Here is a 23105-nt window from a genome sequence, read left to right on the forward strand (position 1 = left end):
TGTAGGACTGAGTAAACGTTTGTAGGACTGAGTAAATGTTTGTAGGACTGAGTAAACGTTTGTAGGACTGAGTAAACATTTGTAGGACTGAGTAAACGTTTGTAGGACTGAGTAAACATTTGCAGGACTGAGGAAACGCTTGTAGGACTGAGGAAACATTTGTAGGACTGAGTAAACGTTTGTAGGACTGAGCAAACGTTTGTAGGACTGAGCAAACATTTGTAGGACTGAGTAAACGTTTGTAGGACTGAGTAAACGTTTGTAGGACTGAGCAAACGTTTGTAGGACTGAGCAAACGTTTGCAGGACTGAGGAAACGTTTGTAATAATAATAATAATAATAATTTTATTCTTATATCCCGCCCCATCTCCCCGGAGGGACTCGGGGCGGCTTACATGGGGCCATGCCCAGACATGTAGGACTGAGGAAACATTTGTAGGACTGAGTAAACATTTGTATTTATATATTTATTTATTTATTTATTTATTTCCATCATTTATATGCCGCCCTTCTCACCCCAAGGGACTCAGGGCGGCTCACAATCTGGCAAATTCAATGCCGGTATACAGTACAAAAATAAAACAATCAATTTAAAACAATCCAATAAATACATTTAAAACAGTATAATAAAATACTACATTTGTAGGACTGAGTAAACATTTGTAGGACTGAGTAAACGTTTGTAGGACTGAGTAAACATTTGTAGGACTGAGTAAACATTTGTAGGACTGAGTAAACAACAAAACCACTGAACCAAATCACACCAAACTTGGCCACAAAAGACATCGTCATCCAATTTATGTCTTTCAATAAAAAAACCTGGAGAATAAAGTCCAATTTGGAGAACGAGGAAGAGCCGTTTTCAACCCTGGTTGCTGGTCAGAAGGGTAGGCCCTGCCCCCTTTAGGCCCCGCCCACTTCATCACAATGGTGCCGGGATACAGCCAGGGTTCAGGCTTTTGAGGCTGCAAAGCTATTCACTGCTATTCCACCTGGCCAACAAAGCATTCCCATAAGCCACAGCAACACGTGTCCGGGCACAGCTTGTAATATAATATATTGTATGTACATATAGCTTGTAAGTGCTCTGAGCCCCTTTCAGGGTGAGAAGGGCGGGATATAAATATAGTAAAGACATAAATAAATAAAAATATTATCTTTATTTATTGCTCGGAATGCTCCCACTTTTTGAGACACGTGACTCACCGGCGCATATTCCGATGACGATGCGGCAGACGATGATGATCTCGAAAGTCTTTGCCACCCGGGCGCTCCCCATGAGGATGGCAGGGATGATGGAGAAGATGTTGTTGATCAGTAAAGTGCCCTTCCTGGATAGGAAGAGAGAAACAAGTATTTACGGGATTGAATGAAAAGTAATGCCTCCGCCGTCGTAAAAGGGGAAAGGGGGCTAGAGACACATCCAGCATCCTTTGAGTTTTTCTCACGCATTACACCTAATACAACATAAGGTTGAACATTATGTTCCATTTGGTGGGAAGCCTTAGCATTGAACGGTTGTGTTGTTAAAGAGCGAAGTATGGAACCCTGAGCAGACGGGGAAGCCTTAGCATTGAACGGTTGTGTTGTTAAAGGGCGAAGTATGGAACCCTGAGCAGACGGGGAAGCCTTAGCATTGAACGGTTGTGTTGTTAAAGAGCGAAGTATGGAACCCTGCGCAGACGGGGAAGCCTTAGCATTGAACGGTTGTGTTGTTAAAGGGCGAAGTATGGAACCCTGAGCAGACGGGGAAGCCTTAGCATTGAACGGTTGTGTTGTTCAAGTGTGAAGTATGGAACCCTGCACAGACGGGAAAGCCTTGGCATTGAATGGTTGTGTTGTTAAAGGGCGAAGTATGGAACCCTGCGCAGACAGGGAAGCCTTAGCATTGGACGGTTGTGTTGTTAAAGAGCGAAATATGGAACCCTGCGCAGACGGGGAAGCCTTAGCATTGAACGGTTGTGTTGTTAAAGGCCGAAATATGGAACCCTGCGCAGACGGGGAAGCCTTAGCATTGAACAGTTGTGTTGTTAAAGAGCGAAGTATGGAACCCTGCTCAGACGGGGAAGCCTTAGCATTGAACGGTTGTGTTGTTAAAGAGCGAAGTATGGAACCCTGCGCAGACGGGGAAGCCTTAGCATTGAACGGTTGTGTTGTTAAAGAGCGAAGTATGGAACCCTGCGCAGACGGGGAAGCCTTAGCATTGAACGGTTGTGTTGTTAAAGAGCGAAGTATGGAACCCTGCGCAGACGGGGAAGCCTTAGCATTGAACGGTTGTGTTGTTAAAGAGCGAAGTATGGAACCCTGCGAAGACGGGGAAGCCTTAGCATTGAACGGTTGTGTTGTTAAAGGGCGAAGTATGGAACCCTGCGCAGACGGGGAAGCCTTAGCATTGAACGGTTGTGTTGTTAAAGAGCGAAGTATGGAACCCTGCGCAGACGGGGAAGCCTTAGCATTGAACGGTTGTGTTGTTAAAGGGCGAAGTATGGAACCCTGCGCAGACGGGGAAGCCTTAGCATTGAACGGTTGTGTTGTTAAAGGGCGAAGTATGGAACCCTGCGCAGACGGGGAAGCCTTAGCATTGAACGGTTGTGTTGTTAAAGAGCGAAGTATGGAACCCTGCGCAGACGGGGAAGCCTTAGCATTGAACGGTTGTGTTGTTAAAGAGCGAAGTATGGAACCCTGCGCAGACGGGGAAGCCTTAGCATTGAACGGTTGTGTTGTTAAAGAGCGAAGTATGGAACCCTGCGCAGACGGGGAAGCCTTAGCATTGAACGGTTGTGTTGTTAAAGAGCGAAGTATGGAACCCTGCGCAGACGGGGAAGCCTTAGCATTGAACAGTTGTGTTGTTAAAGAGCGAAGTATGGAACCCTGCTCAGACGGGGAAGCCTTAGCATTGAACGGTTGTGTTGTTAAAGAGCGAAGTATGGAACCCTGCGCAGACGGGGAAGCCTTAGCATTGAACGGTTGTGTTGTTAAAGAGCGAAGTATGGAACCCTGCGCAGACGGGGAAGCCTTAGCATTGAACGGTTGTGTTGTTAAAGAGCGAAGTATGGAACCCTGCGCAGACGGGGAAGCCTTAGCATTGAACGGTTGTGTTGTTAAAGAGCGAAGTATGGAACCCTGCGCAGACGGGGAAGCCTTAGCATTGAACGGTTGTGTTGTTAAAGGGCGAAGTATGGAACCCTGCGCAGACGGGGAAGCCTTAGCATTGAACGGTTGTGTTGTTAAAGAGCGAAGTATGGAACCCTGCGCAGACGGGGAAGCCTTAGCATTGAACGGTTGTGTTGTTAAAGAGCGAAGTATGGAACCCTGCGCAGACGGGGAAGCCTTAGCATTGGACGGTTGTGTTGTTAAAGTGCCAAGTATGGAACCCTGCGCAGACGGGGAAGCCTTAGCATTGAACGGTTGTGTTGTTAAAGAGCGAAGTATGGAACCCTGCGCAGACGGGGAAGCCTTAGCATTGAACGGTTGTGTTGTTAAAGTGCAAAGTATGGAACTCTACGCAGACAGGGAAGCCTTAGCATTGAACGGTTGTGTTGTTAAAGAGCGAAGTATGGAACCCTGCGCAGACGGGGAAGCCTTAGCATTGAACGGTTGTGTTGTTAAAGGGCGAAGTATGGAACCCTGCGCAGACGGGGAAGCCTTAGCATTGAATGGTTGTGTTGTTAAAGTGCCAAGTATGGAACCCTGCGCAGACGGGGAAGCCTTAGCATTGAACGGTTGTGTTGTTAAAGAGCGAAGTATGGAACCCTGCGCAGACGGGGAAGCCTTAGCATTGAACGGTTGTGTTGTTAAAGAGCGAAGTATGGAACCCTGCGCAGACGGGGAAGCCTTAGCATTGAACGGTTGTGTTGTTAAAGGGCGAAGTATGGAACCCTGCGCAGACGGGGAAGCCTTAGCATTGAACGGTTGTGTTGTTAAAGAGCGAAGTATGGAACCCTGCGCAGACGGGGAAGCCTTAGCATTGAACGGTTGTGTTGTTAAAGAGCGAAGTATGGAACCCTGCGCAGACGGGGAAGCCTTAGCATTGAACGGTTGTGTTGTTAAAGAGCGAAGTATGGAACCCTGCGCAGACGGGGAAGCCTTAGCATTGAACGGTTGTGTTGTTAAAGAGCGAAGTATGGAACCCTGCGCAGACGGGGAAGCCTTAGCATTGAACAGTTGTGTTGTTAAAGAGCGAAGTATGGAACCCTGCTCAGACGGGGAAGCCTTAGCATTGAACGGTTGTGTTGTTAAAGAGCGAAGTATGGAACCCTGCGCAGACGGGGAAGCCTTAGCATTGAACGGTTGTGTTGTTAAAGAGCGAAGTATGGAACCCTGCGCAGACGGGGAAGCCTTAGCATTGAACGGTTGTGTTGTTAAAGAGCGAAGTATGGAACCCTGCGCAGACGGGGAAGCCTTAGCATTGAACGGTTGTGTTGTTAAAGAGCGAAGTATGGAACCCTGCGCAGACGGGGAAGCCTTAGCATTGAACGGTTGTGTTGTTAAAGGGCGAAGTATGGAACCCTGCGCAGACGGGGAAGCCTTAGCATTGAACGGTTGTGTTGTTAAAGAGCGAAGTATGGAACCCTGCGCAGACGGGGAAGCCTTAGCATTGAACGGTTGTGTTGTTAAAGAGCGAAGTATGGAACCCTGCGCAGACGGGGAAGCCTTAGCATTGGACGGTTGTGTTGTTAAAGTGCCAAGTATGGAACCCTGCGCAGACGGGGAAGCCTTAGCATTGAACGGTTGTGTTGTTAAAGAGCGAAGTATGGAACCCTGCGCAGACGGGGAAGCCTTAGCATTGAACGGTTGTGTTGTTAAAGTGCAAAGTATGGAACTCTACGCAGACAGGGAAGCCTTAGCATTGAACGGTTGTGTTGTTAAAGAGCGAAGTATGGAACCCTGCGCAGACGGGGAAGCCTTAGCATTGAACGGTTGTGTTGTTAAAGGGCGAAGTATGGAACCCTGCGCAGACGGGGAAGCCTTAGCATTGAATGGTTGTGTTGTTCTTCCTACCTGCCAAATTTGTTCACCATGGGACCCACCAACAACGACCCGAAGAAGCCTCCGAGCGGGAAAAAGGACACTGTGATGGACCATAGAGCTGTCTTTAAGTCACTATCCATATATTCTCCATATCTTTCCATGTAGGTCTTGTTGTAAAAATCTTGCATGAGCTGGGACACAAAAAGGACGAGAAAAAGTTAGTCAACATCCTTCTGATTTGATTGTATTTTATTGCATATTGCTGGGCTTGGATATAATAATAAAGTTATTATTATTATTATTTTATTATGACACAGCAAACAAGATAGATATGCTGGATTTCGTTTCACAAAATCACAAGTCGAACACTTCCCAAGTGTCTAGGACTGTGTGATGTATTATTATTATTATTATTATTATTATTATTATTATTATTATTATTATGACACAGCAAACAAGATAGATATGCTGGATTTCGTATCACAAAATCACAAGTCGAACACTTCCCAAGTGTCTAGGACTGTGTGATGTATTATTATTATTATTATTATTATTATTATTATTATTATTATTAGCAAAATCTATTCATTCGAACAATCTATTGTTGTGCCAGATGTCAGCACTAGTTTGTAGTGCGGTTTTCTTGTATTGATTCTTTGCTGTGCTTTGAGGAGTTTCTGATTTTGGGCTTCAATCAAAATTATTATTATTATTATTTTATTGTATGACATTGTATTTTATTGTATGACACAGCAAACAAGATAGATATGCTGGATTTCGTTTCACAAAATCACAAGTCGAACACTTCCCAAGTGTCTAGGACTGTGTGATGTATTATTATTATTATTATTATTATTATTATTATTATTATTATTACGACACAGCAAACAAGATAGATATGCTGGATTTCGTATCACAAAATCACAAGTCGAACACTTCCCAAGTGTCTAGGACTGTGTGATGTATTATTATTATTATTATTATTATTATTATTATTATTATTATTATTAGCAAAATCTATTCATTCAAACAATCTATTGTTGTGCCAGATGTCAGCACTAGTTTGTAGTGCAGTTTTCTTGTACTGATTCTTTGATGTGCTTTGAGGAGTTTCTGATTTTGGTCTTCAATCAAAATAAAAATAATAATTATTTTATTGTATGACATTGTATTTTATTGTATGACACAGCAAACAAGATAGATATGCTGGATTTCGTATCACAAAATCACAAGTCGGACACTTCCCAAGTGTCTAGGACTGTGTGATGTATTATTATTATTATTATTATTATTATTATTAGCAAAATCTATTCCTTCGAACAATCTATTGTTGTGCCAGATGTCAGCACTAGTTTGTAGTGCGGTTTTCTTGTACTGGTTCTTTGCTGTGCTTTGAGGAGTTTCTGATTTTGGACTTCAATCAAAATTATTATTATTATTATTATTTTATTGTATGACATTGTATTTTATTGTATGACACAGCAAACAAGATAGATATGCTGGATTTCGTTTCACAAAATCACAAGTCGAACACTTCCCAAGTGTCTAGGACTGTATTATTATTATTATTGTAAATAATGGAGGAAGTTAATTGGATTTCTCTACCTTCTGGAGATGGGAAACAAGTAATGAAGGCCTTCAACCTACCACGTATGGGGAATTGATCACCGAAACGTTGTACCCATACTGGAAAGAGGATCCGAAGGCAGCGATGAATGTGACCAGAGCGAGCGTCAGGGTCATTCTCTGTAGGCAAGAAAATTGGGGTGTATTAAAGTCTTAATTGTCAAAAATTCACAAAAACGCATTGTTTCTGGGAGTTTTAGTTTCCCAAGGTCCATACCCTTCCCTGGGTGCATCTACATTCGAGAATAAATGCCATATGGACCCATTTTAAATGCTATTATTACTATTATTATTATTTGAAACACAACAAGATGAGTCCACAGCAGACACTATTATTATTATTATTATTATTATTATTATTATTATTATTATTATTATTATTATGCCATCTCTCCATGCTGTGAAGTCTTGGGAGTTCTAGTTTCCAAAGGTCCACACCCTTCCCTGGGTGCATCTACATTCAAGAATAAATGCCATAGGGATCCATCTTAAATGTTGTTGTTGTTGTTATTGTTGTTATTGTTATTATGCCATGTCTCCATGCTGTGGAGTCCTGGGAGTTATTGTTTCCAAAGGTCCATACCCTTCCCTGGGTGTATCTACATTCAAGAATAAATGCCATAGGGACCCATCTTAAATGTTGTTGTTGTTGTTGTTGTTATTATTATTATTATTATTATTATTGTGCCATTCTACATGCTGTGGAGTCCTGGGAGTAATAGTTTCCAGAGGTCCATACCCTTCTCTGGGTGCATCTACATTTAAGAATAAATGCAGTAAGGACTCATTTTAAATGCCATTATTATTATTATTATTATTATTATTATTATTATTATTATTATTATTATGCCATGTCTCCATGCTGTGCAGTCCTGGGAGTTATAGTTTCCAGAGGTCCATACCCTTCTCTAGGTGCATCTACATTTAAGAATAAATGCAGTAAGGACTCATTTTAAATGCCATTATTATTATTATTATTATTATTATTATTATTATTATTATTATTATTATGCCGTGTCTCCATGCTGTGGAGTCCTGGAAGTTATAGTCTCCAAAGGTCCGTACTCTTCCCTGGGTGCATCTACATTTAAGAATAAATGCAGTAAGGACTCATTTTAAATGCCATTATTATTATTATTATTATTATTATTATTATTATTATTATTATTATTATGCCGTGTCTCCATGCTGTGGAGTCCTGGAAGTTATAGTCTCCAAAGGTCCGTACTCTTCCCTGGGTGCATCTACATTTAAGAATAAATGCAGTAAGGACTCATTTTAAATGCCATTATTATTATTATTATTATTATTATTATTATTATTATTATTATTATTATTATTATTATTATTATGCCGTGTCTCCATGCTGTGGAGTCCTGGAAGTTATAGTCTCCAAAGGTCCGTACTCTTCCCTGGGTGCATCTACATTTAAGAATAAATGCAGTAAGGACTCATTTTAAATGCCATTATTATTATTATTATTATTATTATTATTATTATTATTATTATTATTATTATTATTATGCCGTGTCTCCATGCTGTGGAGTCCTGGAAGTTATAGTCTCCAAAGGTCCGTACTCTTCCCTGGGTGCATCCACATTTGAGAATAAATGCAGTAAGGACTCATTTTAAATGCCATTATTATTATTATTATTATTATTATTATTATTATTATTATTATTATTATTATTATTATTATGCCGTGTCTCCATGCTGTGGAGTCCTGGAAGTTATAGTCTCCAAAGGTCCGTACTCTTCCCTGGGTGCATCTACATTTAAGAATAAATGCAGTAAGGACTCATTTTAAATGCCATTATTATTATTATTATTATTATTATTATTATTATTATTATTATTATTATGCCGTGTCTACATGCTGTGCAGTCCTGGAAGTTATAGTCTCCAAAGGTCCGTACTCTTCCCTGGGTGCATCTACATTTAAGAATAAATGCAGTAAGGACTCATTTTAAATGCCATTATTATTATTATTATTATTATTATTATTATTATTATTATTATTATTATTATTATTATTATTATTATGCCGTGTCTACATGCTGTGCAGTCCTGGAAGTTATAGTCTCCAAAGGTCCGTACTCTTCCCTGGGTGCATCTACATTTAAGAATAAATGCAGTAAGGACTCATTTTAAATGCCATTATTATTATTATTATTATTATTATTATTATTATTATTATTATTATTATTATTATTATTATGCCGTGTCTACATGCTGTGCAGTCCTGGGAGTTATTGTTTCCAAAGGTCCATACCTTTCCCTGGCTGTATCTACATTCAAGAATAAATGCCATAGGGTCCCATCTTAAATGCTATTATTATTATTATTATTATTATTATTATTATTATTATTATTATTATTATTATGCCATTCTACATGCTATGGAGTCCTGGGAGTTATAGTTTCCCAAGGTCCACACCCTTCCCTGGGTGCATCTACATTTAAGAATAAATGCAGTAAGGACTCATTTTAAATGCCATTATTATTATTATTATTATTATTATTATTATTATTATTATTATTATTATGCCATGTCTCCATGCTATCCAGTCCTGGGAGTCATAGTTTCCCAAGGTCCATACCCTTCTCTGAGTGCATCCACACTGGAGAATAAATGCTATTATTATTATTATTATTATTATTATTATTATTATTATTATTATTATCATCATGCCATGTCTCCATGCTGAGCAATTCTGGGAGTCATAGTTTCCCAAGACCCATACCCTTCTCTGAGTGTATCCGCACTGGAGAATAAATGCCATTATTATTATTATTATTATTATTATTATTATTATTATTATTATTATTATTATTATTATTAATATGCCATGTCTCCATGCTGTCCAGTCCTGGGAGTCATAGTTTCCCAAGGTCCATACGCTTCTCATGCATTCTCGAAGTATGAGAGCATCAGGTAATGCTTCTCTGCGCATGGTTTGAACACTGAAGAGCTGTGTGCTAAGGATCGGGCATAGTTTCCATTGGGAGGCTTGGCACATCATCTGACCACAATTGACCTTAACGTTTTCTCTGCTGCCCAACCCGACGCCGAGCCAAGGTGGGAGGATTTGCACTTGGCGCCGGTCCACTTTCTCCGTTGAGAGGCCATATCAGGGCAGTGGCACGCTCGGTCTTCATGCGAGGAATGCGTCCAAAAGGCCGAACAGAAGCCAAAAACAAACGAATCACACCCAGGCGGACCCAAGACTCTCTGCAACCTCCCAACCAAGGATTCCCCCAGGCAGGAAGCAGCCAAGGCTATTCAATGCTAATCAAGGTGGCCAATGGCAACATTCACACTCGCCACCAACAGACAAGAGTTCTTTCTCTCACCCTGGACATCATTCCTAAACCCTACTTGCCAAGTTTCCAACAGACCTCACAACTTCTGAGGATTCCTACCACAGATGTGGGCGAAACGTCAGGAGAGAATGCTTCTGGATCATGACCATACAGCTCGGAAAACTCACAGTAAAACAGACTCAATAACGGGTGCAATGAACGCAGTTTGACACCACTTTCGCTGCACTCAATAATGAACACAATGAACGTAATTTGATGTCACTTTCACTGCACTCAATAATGAACACAATGAACGTAGTTTGATGCCACTTTCAAGGCACGCAACAACAATGCGCTTCAGTCCTCTATGTGGCACTCATTCCTCTATGTCTTCCGCATTTAACGTCACCCATTTCCACATGGAATGACCCTTCTTTTTGCATTCGGGATCATTCCGAAACACATTCTGCATTTAATGCCACCCATTTCCACACCAAATGACCCTTCTTTTTGCATTCGGGATAGTTTCTAAACGGATTCTGAATTTAACGCCACCCATTTCCACACTGAATGACCCTTCCTTTTGCCTTCGAGATCGTTCCCAAACGCATTCTGCATTTAAAGTCACCCATTTCCACATGGAATGACCCTTCTTTTTGCATTTGGGATCATTCCGAAACACATTCTGCATTTAATGCCACCCATTTTCACACCGAATGACCCTTCTTTTTGCATTCGGGATCGTTTCTAAACGGATTCTGAATTTAACGCCACCCATTTCCACACTGAATGACCCTTCCTTTTGCCTTCGGGATCGTTCCCAAACGCATTCTGCATTTAAAGTCACCCATTTCCACATGGAATGACCCTTCTTTTTGCATTTGGGATCATTCCGAAACACATTCTGCATTTAATGCCACCCATTTTCACACCGAATGACCCTTCTTTTTGCATTCGGGATCGTTTCTAAACGGATTCTGAATTTAACGCCACCCATTTCCACACTGAATGACCCTTCCTTTTGCCTTCGGGATCGTTCCCAAACGCATTCTGCATTTAAAGTCACCCATTTCCACATGGAATGACCCTTCTTTTTGCATTCGGGATCATTCCGAAACACATTCTGCATTTAATGCCACCCATTTCCACACCGAATGACCCTTCTTTTTGCATTCGGGATCGTTTCTAAACGGATTCTGAATTTAACGCCACCCATTTCCACACTGAATGACCCTTCCTTTTGCCTTCGGGATCGTTCCCAAACGCATTCTGCATTTAATGCCACCCATTTCCACATGGAATGACCCTTCTTTTTGCATTCGGGATCGTTCCCAAACTCATTCCGCATTTAACGCCACCCATTTCCACATCGAATGACCCTTCCTTTTTGCATTCGGGATCGTTCCCAAATGCATTCTGCATTTAACGCCACCCATTTCCACATCGAATGACCCTTCCTTTTGCATTCGGGATCATTCCCAAACGCATTCTGAATTTAACGCCACCCATTTCCACATCGAATGACCCTTATGTTTGCCTTCAGGATCGTTCCCAAACGCATTCTGCATTTAACGCCACCCATTGCCACATGGAATGACCTTCCTTTTTGCATTCGGGATTGTTCCCAAACGCATTCCGCATTTAACGCCACCCGTATCCACATCGAATGACCCTTCTTTTTGCATTCGGGATCGTTTCCAACGCATTCAGCATTTAACGCCACCCATTTCCACATTGAATGACTCTTCCTTTTGCATTCGGGATCTTCCCAAACGCATTGTACAATTAACGCCACCCATTTCCACATTGAATGACTCTTCCTTTTGCATTCGGGATCTTCCCAAACGCATTGTACAATTAACGCCACCCATTTTCACATTGAATGACCCTTATGTTTGCCTTCAGGATCGTTCCCAAACGCATTCTGCATTTAACGCCACCCATTGCCACATGGAATGACCTTCCTTTTTGCATTCGGGATTGTTCCCAAATGCATTCTGCATTTAACGCCACCCATTTCCACATCGAATGACCTTTCCATTGCATTTGGAATTGTTCCCAAACTCATTCTGCATTTAACGCCACCCATTTCCACATGGAATGACCCTTCCTTTTGCATTCGGGATCGTTCCCAAATGCATTCTGCATTTAACGCCACCCATTTCCACATCGAATGACCTTTCCTTTTGCATTCGGGATCGTTCCCAAACGCATTCTGCATTTAACGTCACCCATTTCCACATGGAATGACCCTTCCTTTTGCATTCGGGATAGTTTCTAAACGGATTTTGAATTTAACGCCACCCATTTCCACATCGAATGACCCTTCCTTTTGCATTCGGGATCGTTCCCAAAGTGAACATATGCCAAGGTGTAGATGCCGTTTGACAAACATTTCTTCATTCAAACAGTCTCGAATGACAGGCACGGGCACGTATGTTGACACTCACCCCTGGCTTGGTTCCTTCAGGTTCCTGTCCGTCCTGATTTTTCTTCATTTTGGATCCGTTTACGGTCCGATTCCCGGATCCCGACGGTTGTATTTGCAGAATGGAAAACTCGCACAACGCTCGGTGTATCTATATAGGTGCACACGGAGGCCTTGAGCAACGGGCAACACCCACTAATATACTTTATAGCTCGACGCAGTGCCCTCTGAACTTTTGTGGGCCCCGCATGCTTTTCTCGTGACCTCCTTCTGGCTCCGGTTTCTCTATTCAAGGCCTCCTCCGATCTGTAAGAAGGACGGAGAGTGGGCTAGAAGCCAAGCTCTTGTCCACACCTTTGGCACACAAGCGCTTCCATCTTTAGCTTCGGGTCGAGGTGGGTCTCAGGTTGCTGCGTTGGCACAACGTTCTCTTTTTCCTGGACACTTCGCTCGATTCAACGACATATAAATCCGCCTGTAGGCAACCCTTTCTTCCTCCGTTCTCTCTCTTTCTTTCGTTCTTTCTCGCTCTTTCCCTTCCTGGAACCAGAAGTTGCTTTCCAGCTGCTGGGGAAAAGAAAAAAAAGAAGAGTCGGAGCGTGTGCCAACTCTGTCGTCTCGCTTTGCAAAAGTTGAGCAATAGCGAAAGAAGTGTTTGAGAAGCACACTCTCGCCAAGCTGCAAACAGACGTTGGTTTCGTCGGCTCTGCAACATCGCCGAGTTTATTTTGGGCAGAATCACACTGGGCGCTTTTATAAACACACACCACTGTTATTGCAATCACGATTGTTCACAGGCAGACACATAGGATCCTCTGTCTCCAGTAGCAAGAGCCAAATGTCATAAGACAAACTGGCAAAGAAGGCAGAGACGAGTTTTGGAGCGACGCTTCACCTCTGTCCCGTGATGTCTCGCACCATTTACTTATCCTATCAGAAGCAATCGAGGGTACAGTTATAATATCTATTATTATTTTTATTATATAATTTTTATTGAATTTTCCACAACACATAACAATAATCAGTTAAAATCTAACAAAGAAAGAGAGAGAGAGAAAAAAAGGAACCCACGCCCCCCCATATATTGTACTTCCCTTCTTCCCTTATGGGGATCAATTATAATCTTACTTATATTTATTTATTTATTTATTTATTTTAAAGTCCTGGTTGTACTGGTATATCCTATTTGATTCTCCAGTTACATAGCTTATTTCTTACTGTTCGTCCTTATATTTTTTGTATTGTTCCCAGTCTGTCTTTTTTATCGACTGTCCTCTATGCATCTTTAATAAAAACGTTAGCTCATCCATATCTCTAATGTCTTCAATTTTCTCGAGCCATTCTTCCTTCCCCGGAATCACTTGTGATTTCCAGTGTTTTGCATAGATAATCCTTGCGGCTGTATTAATATATGTAAATAATTTATCTTCCTTTGCATTAAATTTTGTTTCTGAGTCTGTCAAATTTAATAAATAATATTCTGGTTTCATCGGAATTTTTTTCCCTAGTATTTTCTGAGATTCTGAGTGTATCGTTTTCCAGAATTTAGCTGTCTCATTACATGTCCCTCAAACATGATAATACGATCCGATGTGATTTTTACATTTCCAGCAGGTATTTTGAGTTCCCTTATACATTTCTCCCAACTTTTTGGGTGTAATATACCACCTGTGGAAGGATTTCAACCAATTTTCTTTTAAATCCCACGCATAGGTATATTTTATTTTTTTCCTCCACAGTGTTTCCCATTCGGTCATACCTATTGAACGTCCAATATTTTGGGCCCATTTTACCATACAACCTTTGACTTCTTCTGTAACATTTGTCCATTCTAGTAATTTATCATAGATTTTTGTTATAATAACTATTAGACATGTCCAAAAAATCGTTTTGAATTGTATATCGGAATTATTTTGGATTGTTCTCGCTTTTTGATACGCATTCCGAGACATTGTCTCACAGCGTAACCAGCAATGTAATTCGAACCATTGTTGGCCCATTCTCTAATTGTCTCTTAATGTTTCGTTAATTCCCCCCCCCCCCCATTTTTTTTGAATATATTTTTAAAAATATTTAAAAAAAATTTTTTCCATTTCTGCAACCTACCTTGAATGGGAGCTTAGCGCAGCCTAACATGGCTGTCACTCCCCGGCCAATCAGAAGCTTCCACGATGGACTCAAAGGTGGGGGCTAACGTCTCTGCGTCCACATGGAAGATTGCCATACAAGCCCAGTGTGTAGCGATTGCGCATGCGCGTCTGCCATTTTAGAAACATTTAGAATCATTACGAATTTTTGGAAATATCCGAAATTTTTGGGTGAAAAAAATCAGAAATACTTTCTATATCGAAGCGTTTAGAAACGAGAATTGAAACATTTTTTTCATCGATTGGACATGCCTAATATCTATATCGATGAATATATGTATGTATGTTCGTATGTATGCGGCGGTGTATGTGGCAGCTTTCTGATTGGCTGCCACTTCCGCAGGCCAGTGCACACATAACCCCTATGCAGTACTTTCAATCGTTTCCGCTGGTGCAGTTTGGGATGGACCAAAGATGATGGGATTTGCAGTACTTTCGATCATTTCCGCTCCCACAGATCACTGCAGTGCCCACCAGTGACGGAACTGGACCAAACTTGGCACACAGAACCTCCATGACCCACTTTACACCCTGGTGCAGTTTGGGGGAGAATGGACCACGGATGATGGGATTTGCAGTACTTTCTGTCGTTTCCGCTCCCACAGATCACTGCGATGCCTACCAGTGACGGAACTGGACCAAACTTGGCACACAGAACCTCCATGGCCAACTTTACACCCTGGTGCAGTTTGGGGGAGGATGGACCACGGATGATGGGATTTACAGTACTTTCTGTCGTTTCCGCTCCCACAGATCACTGCGATGCCCACCAGTGACGGAACTGGACCAAACTTGGCACACAGAATCTCCATGGCCAACTTTACACCCTGGTGCAGTTTGGGGGAGGATGGACCACGGATGATGGGATTTACAGTACTTTCTGTCGTTTCCGCTCCCACAGATCACTGCGATGCCCACCAGTGACGGAACTGGACCAAATTTGGCACACAGAATCTCCATGGCCAACTTTACACCCTGGTGCAGTTTGGGGGAGGATGGACCACGGATGATGGGATTTGCAGTACTTTCTGTCGTTTCCGCTCCCACAGATCACTGCGATGCCCACCAGTGACGGAACTGGACCAAATTTGGCACACAGAATCTCCATGGCCAACTTTACACCCTGGTGCAGTTTGGGGGAGGATGGACCACGGATGATGGGATTTACAGTACTTTCTGTCGTTTCCGCTCCCACAGATCACTGCGATGCCCACCAGTGACGGAACTGGACCAAATTTGGCACACAGAATCTCCATGGCCAACTTTACACCCTGGTGCAGTTTGGGGGAGGATGGACCACGGATGATGGGATTTGCAGTACTTTCTGTCGTTTCCGCTCCCACAGATCACTGCGATGCCTACCAGTGACGGAACTGGACCAAACTTGGCACACAGAACCTCCATGGCCAACTTTACACCCTGGTGCAGTTTGGGGGAGGATGGACCACGGATGATGGGATTTGCAGTACTTTCTGTCGTTTCCACTCCCACAGATCACTGCGATGCCCACCAGTGACGGAACTGGACCAAACTTGGCACACAGAACCTCCATGGCCAACTTTACACCCTGGTGCAGTTTGGGGGAGGATGGACCACGGATGATGGGATTTACAGTACTTTCTGTCGTTTCCGCTCCCACAGATCACTGCGATGCCCACCAGTGACGGAACTGGACCAAACTTGGCACACAGAACCTCCATGGCCAACTTTACACCCTGGTGCAGTTTGGGAGAGGATGGACCACGGATGATGGGATTTACAGTACTTTCGATAGTTTCCGCTCCCACAGATCACTGCGATGCCCACCAGTGACGGAACTGGACCAAACTTGGCACACAGAACCTCCATGACCCACTCTACATCCTGGTGCTGTTTGGAGGGGGATGGACCATGCACGATGGGAGTTGTAGTTCACCCGCTGTTTTGATTGTGCTTTTCCTGCATGGCAGGGGGTTGGACTAGACAGCCCATGTGGTCTCTTCCAAATCTATTATTCTGTGATTCTGTGATTCTCTATTTCTCAGGCTACTATAAAGACATTCCTCACCCTCAAGCTTGGAGTATGTTTTCAGGTAAACCAGCTCAAGCAAGTAGTAGGTAGAGCTTGTTGTCATTGTTGTTGTTGTTGTGTGCTTCCAAGTTCTTCCCAACTTATGGCGACCTTAAGGTGACCAAGTCAGAACCATCCAATATTTTCAGTGAAAATATTCTGAAGGTACAAAGTCGGGTGTGATCTTGGAAGCTAAGCAGGTTCAGCCCTGGTTTGTTGTTGTTGTTGTTGTTGTTGTTGTTGTTGTTGTTGTTGTTGTTGTTGTTGCAGAGAAACAGCTTGTTCAGTTGGAGAAAACGGTGGAAGTATAAGGCTTCCTACGAGTCAACGTGTTTGTTGCCAACTTAGTATTTACTTTTTGCTTAGCACAGCTGGTTGGGTGCAATCTCGCTCCGTTAATGAGGGCAATGCACAGCACATTGATAAATATTAACTACTCTTCTGAATGAAATCAACCAATACTACGCTGTTTTCTGATAGGACTACATTTATGAGTCACACACGTATGCCCTTGCCCTGGAGTTTGCCGTGGAGCCCTTTGTGCACGTCCCGTCCGGATGCACAAAAAAGGACGGAGAATAAATGTAGTAGGGACTCATTTTAAATGCCATTATTATTATTATTATTATTATTATTATTATTATTATTATTATTATTATTATTATTACGCCATGTCTTCATGCTGTCCAGTCCTGGAAGTCATAGTTCCCCAAGGTCCATACCCTTCTCTGGGTGCATCCGCATTGGAGAATAAATGCAGTAGGGACTCATTTTAAATGCCATTATTATTATTATTATTATTATTATTATTATTATTATTATTATTATGACACAGCAAACAAGATAGATATGCTGGATTTCATATCACAAAATCACAAGTCGAACACTTCCCAAGTGTCTAGGACTGTGTCATGTATTTTCGGATGATGCGTGCAGATCCCAGTCGGGTGGCCTTTTGCAGTTGGCAGATCGTGATTTTGTCAATGTCTATTGTTTCCAAATGCCGGCTGAGATCTTTTGGCCCGGTACTCAGTGTGCCCATCACCACCGGGACCACCTGCACTGGTTTCTGCCAGAGTCTTTGAAGTTCAATCTTGAGGTCCTGAGAGCGGCTGAGTTTTTCCTGTTGTTTTTCGTCAATGCGACTGTCACCTGGGATGGCAACATCAATGATCCAAACCTTTTTCTTTTCCACAACTGTGATGTCTGGTGTGTTGTGTTCCAGAACTTTGTCAGTTTGGATTCGGAAGTCCCACAGTATCTTTGCATGTTCATTTTCCACGATCTTTGCTGGTTGTGATCCCACCAGTTCTTTGCTGCTGGCAGGTGGTACTTGACGAATAAGTTCCAATGGATCATTTGGGCCACACAGTTGTGCCTCTGTTTGTAGTCTGTCTGTGCAATTTTCTTACAGCAGCTGAGGATATGATCAATGGTTTCGTCAGCTTCCTTGCACAGTCTGCATTTTGGGTCATCAGCTGATTTTTCGATTATTATTATTATTATTATTATTATTATTATTATTATTATTTATTATGCCATGTCTCCATGCTGTCCAGTCCTGGGAGTCATAGTTTCCCAAGGCCCATACCCTTCCCAGTAAGGAACGAATGCCCTTGCAGCCCACTTTAAGTGCGGAATTGTGTGCAAAGTACCATTGCTCTTCGAACATGGTTTGCATCCACTTACGTTGGGGACAAAAGAAGAACGTGGGAGCAGGATTAATCTGATAGTTGGAGGCATGGCAACTCCTATCAGTCCTGGATAGAAACTAATTGGAATTGGCTACAAGACAATTAACCGCACACTGAAGTCAAGTAATTGGTGTGGAATCAGGACTCTTTGTCCTCCGCTACCGGATTAATTATCCCCTTCTGATAACCCATCCTGCTTTTCCGAAGAACCTGCCGGCGTTTGCATTATCTCCGCTGATAGTGGGTAAATGATTTTTAATCGCTCTCTCTCCACGTGAGCTGCTCCGACCAGGAAACGCTTGGAGGTGCCAGGGCTTGGAGGCCAGAAGTTTCTGGTTCTGGTGGGACGGGAGTGAGTCACCAATAATTAAGTGTGTTGCATAAGTCTGGGCACTATCAGGGCACGTGTCCAGCAGTCCATCGAGAGGCTGGTCTTGGGTCGTTTCCTTTGCACAGAAGCTGTTTCTCCATCGTGGAAGCGTTGAGCGGCCTTAACCGAACCGTATAAAACCATATTAAGTCCCGTAAGGTTTTACGGTTGCGCTCGTAACATTCTCATGGGCACTCTTTGGCATGTTTGAGAAGTGAAAGGAACATCCATGGAGGGGATGTGGACCTTGGGAAACTATAACTCCCAGGACTGGACAGCATGGAGACATGGCATAATAGTAGTAGTAGTAGTAATAATAATAATAATAATAATAATAATAATAATAATAATAATAATAATAATAATGGCATTTATTCTCCAGTGCGGATGCACTCAGAGAAGGGTATGGACCTTGGGAAACTATAACTCCCAGGACTGCAGAGTATGGAGCTATGTATTCCAAGTAAGGTCCAATTATTTCAAGTATGGTATTTCAAGTAAGGTCCAAGAGCATTCATTCCATAGTGTAAATGCGCTCAGAGAAAGGTAAGGACCTTGGGAAACTATGACTCTCATGAACGCTTAGTATGGAGACATGACATAATAATAATAATAATAATAATAATAATAATAATAATAATAATAATAATATATGTAATAATAATCTATATATATAAAAGAGTGATGGCATCACGGCGACCCACAAAACAACAAAACTACAGGCCCCCCAACCTCGAAATTTGACAACACAACCCATCATCCACGCCTCTAGGTTGATACAACAAAAAGAAAAGAAAAATAAAGTCCTAATTAGAGAGAGAGGAATATTTGCTTTTATCCAATTGCTGCCAGTTAGAAGGCTAAGCTCCTCCAACTTGGTCTCCTAGCAACCCAATAAAAAAAAATAAAAAACACTAAAAAATTAATACAATAAAATACTATAATAACAGAAAATACCTAAAAATAATACAAGAAAATAATAAAATATAATAAATAAAAAGATAACTTACAACTAAAATTAATAAAAAAATGCAAATAAAGTCAAATAAAAATTACACAACAATTTTTAACCAATACCACCACCACTTTGCCACAGCAACGCGTGGCCGGGCACAGCTAGTAATAATATATAATAATAACTTGGGAAGTGTTTGACTTGTGATTTTGTGATACGAAATCCAGCATATCTATCTTGTTTGCTGTGTCATAATAAAATAATCATAATGGCATTTAAAATGAGTCCCTACTACATTTATTCTCCAGTGCAGATGCAGCTAGAGAAGGGTATGGACCTTGGGAAACTATAACTCCCAGGACTGCTCAGCATGGAAATATGGCATAATAATAATAATGATGATGATGATGATGATGATGTTTAAAATAGGTCCCAACTGTATTTATTTTCTAGTGCAGATGCAACCAGAGAAGGATATGGACCTTGGGGATCTATAACTCCCAAAACTGCTCAGCATGGAGACATGGCATAATAATAATAATAATAATAATAATAATAATAATAATAATAATAACAACAACAACAACAACAACAACAACAACGACAACATTTAAAATAGGTCCCTACTGCATTTATTCTCCAGTGCAGCTGCACCCAGAGAAGGGTATGGACTTTGGGAAACTATAACTCCCAGGACTGCTCAGCATGGAGACATAGCATTAACAACAACAACAACAACAACAACAACAATACCATTTCAAATAATAATAATAATAATAATAATAATAATAATAATAATAATACCTACTGCATTTATTCTCCATTGCAGATATACCTAGAAAAGGGTATGGACCTTGGGAAACTATAACTCCCAGGACTGCTCAGAATGGAGACATAGCATAATTAATAATAATAATAATAATAATAATAATAATTAGTGGCATTTAAAATGAACCCAACTTATATGTGATGAACACAGTGGCTTACCAGATTTTAAGTGTAGTACTTAGCGGAATATAAATTTTTATAATTTTATAATTGTGAATGTCTTTTCTACATTTGATGTGTTTTCTGCATTTGATATGCTGGATTTCATATCACAAAATCACAAGTCGAACACTTCCCAAGTGTCTAGGACTGTGTGATGTATGTTTGGATGTTGTTGTTATTATTATTATTATTATTATTATTATTATTATTATTATTATTATTTTATGACACAGCAAACCAGATAGATATGCTGGATTTCGTATCACAAAATCACAAGTCGAACACTTCCCAAGTGTCTAGGACTGTGTGATGTATTATTATTATTAGTATTATTAGTATTATTATTATTATTATTATTATGTCACAGCAAACAAGATAGACATGCTGGATTTCGTATCACAAAATCACAAGTCGAACACTTCCCAAGTGTCTAGGACTGTGTGATATTATTGTTATTATTATTATTATTATTATTATTATTATTATTATTATTATTATTATTATTAGCAAAATCTATTCATTCGAACAATCTATTGTTGTGCCAGATGTCAGCACTAGTTTGTAGTGCGGTTTTCTTGTACTGATTCTTTGCTGTGCTTTGAGGAGTTTCAGATTTTGGACTTCAATCAAAATTATTATTATTATTATTTTATTGTATGACATTGTATTTTATTGTATGACACAGCAAACAAGATAGATATGCTGGATTTCGTATCACAAAATCACAAGTCGAACACTTCCCAAGTGTCTAGGACTGTGTGATATTATTATTATTATTATTATTATTATTATTATTATTATTATTATTATTAGCAAAATCTATTCATTTGAACAATCTATTGTTGTGCCAGATGTCAGCACTAGTTTGTAGTGCGGTTTTCTTGTACTGATTCTTTGCTGTGCTTTGAGGACTTTTTGATTTTGGACTTCAATCAAAATTATTATTGTTATTATTTTATTGTATGACATTGTATTTTATTGTATGACACAGCAAACAAGATAGATATGCTGGATTTCGTATCACAAAATCACAAGTCGAACACTTCCCAAGTGTCTAGGACTGTGTGATATTATTATTATTATTATTATTATTATTATTATTATTATTATTATTATTATTAGCAAAATCTATTCATTTGAACAATCTATTGTTGTGCCAGATGTCAGCACTAGTTTGTAGTGCGGTTTTCTTGTACTGATTCTTTGCTGTGCTTTGAGGACTTTCTGATTTTGGACTTCAATCAAAATTATTATTATTATTATTTTATTGTATGACATTGTATTTTATTGTATGACACAGCAAACAAGATAGATATGCTGGATTTCGTATCACAAAATCACAAGTAGAACACTTCCCAAGTGTCTAGGACTGTGTGATGTATTTTCGGATGATGGGCGCAGATCCCAGTAGGGTGGCCTTTTGCAGTTATTATTATTATATAGTAAATATGGAGACATACAAAAAGAAACGGACACAAAACGTACCCCGTTCCTGTCCACGGTGGTCAACGTTCTCTTGGATCCCGTCTCCATGTCTCTGCTCAAGGTGGGTCGAGGGAAAGAAACACGGAACCGAGGATTGTCCTGGATTCCTGGTCTTCTGTACTTTGTCTTGGTTTGAGACCCTTGGTTGCTTAACCGGCTAGTGTTGTCCTCTTGGACCTTGGAGTAGCCATTCCCACTCCTCCAGTGGGTGTTTACAACAGGTTGTTGTTTTTGGCACACGGGATCCTTCTTCTCTCCGCTTCGGGGAGCCGAGGGTGGACTTGGCCACAGGCAAGGCATCAATGTCATGCGACGTGGTCATGGATGGAGAGTCGAGAGGATCCACACATCAGGCGAGCTTAGCATCAGGATGTAAAGATCCTGCTCCTCTGGTTCTCTGTGGATGGAAAGACAAATTGGGTGGCGGCTGGACGTCAACAAAGGAGATGCGGAGAAACACACATGAGGATGTGACCAGGCTCTTGCATGGCTGTTGTGGGTGGGATCTCTTTATGGTCCAAATCACATCGGGAGGTGGAAAGGATTAGCAGCAAGGCAACCATAAGACAAATCAAAGCAAGGCCGTCTCAATGTAATGTTTACTACACCAATGTTAGACCGGTTTCTGGGTGTATTTGACTTGCCCTTTCCAACAACGGCGCCCGTTTCCCCCTTTCAGCTCTAGTTCTCAAGATACAAAACATAAGCCACCCACCCCAGAAAACAATGATCGTTGTATCTAAGAAACTAGAATGGATGAGGTCTGCTAAGGGGAAAGGTTTCCCATGACAATAAGTCTAATCGTGTACAACTCTGGGGGTCAGTGCTCATCTCTAAGACAAATAGCCGGCGTTGTCCGTAAACACCTCCTAGGGCATGTAGCCATCATGACCACATGCAATGCCGCTGATGAGGTCTATCTGATGCATATTTCTGAATGGAGCACCGCTGAGGAGGTCTATCTCATATATATTTCTGAATCTGCGCTGATGAAGTCTATCCCATGCATATTTCTGAATCTGCACTGATGAAGTCTATCCCATGTATATTTCCGAATCTATCTCATGCATATTTCTGAATCTGTGC

General features: G+C 41.2%; 1 protein-coding gene across 2 annotated transcripts in view; it reads right to left on the reverse strand.

Annotated features, from left to right (window-relative positions):
• The window catches only part of LOC100563256 (solute carrier family 2, facilitated glucose transporter member 5), a 34265-nt gene extending 11535 nt beyond the window's left edge, over positions 1 to 22730 (reverse strand). Inside the window, exons 1-4 of one of the 2 annotated variants that reach the window (XM_062965713.1) lie at positions 22020 to 22730; positions 6619 to 6717; positions 5002 to 5162; positions 1207 to 1331 (exon numbers count right to left, since the gene is read on the reverse strand). In XM_062965713.1, the coding sequence (XP_062821783.1) occupies positions 1207 to 1331; positions 5002 to 5162; positions 6619 to 6717; positions 22020 to 22328 (694 nt within the window). In that variant the 5' untranslated portion in view covers positions 22329 to 22730. Of the gene's footprint in view, positions 1 to 1206; positions 1332 to 5001; positions 5163 to 6618; positions 6718 to 12350; positions 12482 to 22019 lie in introns of those variants that run through there. The other variant, XM_062965714.1, reaches the window with a different exon arrangement.
• Positions 22731 to 23105: the final 375 nt, after the last annotated feature.

Source organism: Anolis carolinensis, unplaced genomic scaffold (assembly GCF_035594765.1).
Source record: "Anolis carolinensis isolate JA03-04 unplaced genomic scaffold, rAnoCar3.1.pri scaffold_15, whole genome shotgun sequence".
Classification (NCBI taxonomy): domain Eukaryota; kingdom Metazoa; phylum Chordata; class Lepidosauria; order Squamata; family Dactyloidae; genus Anolis; species Anolis carolinensis.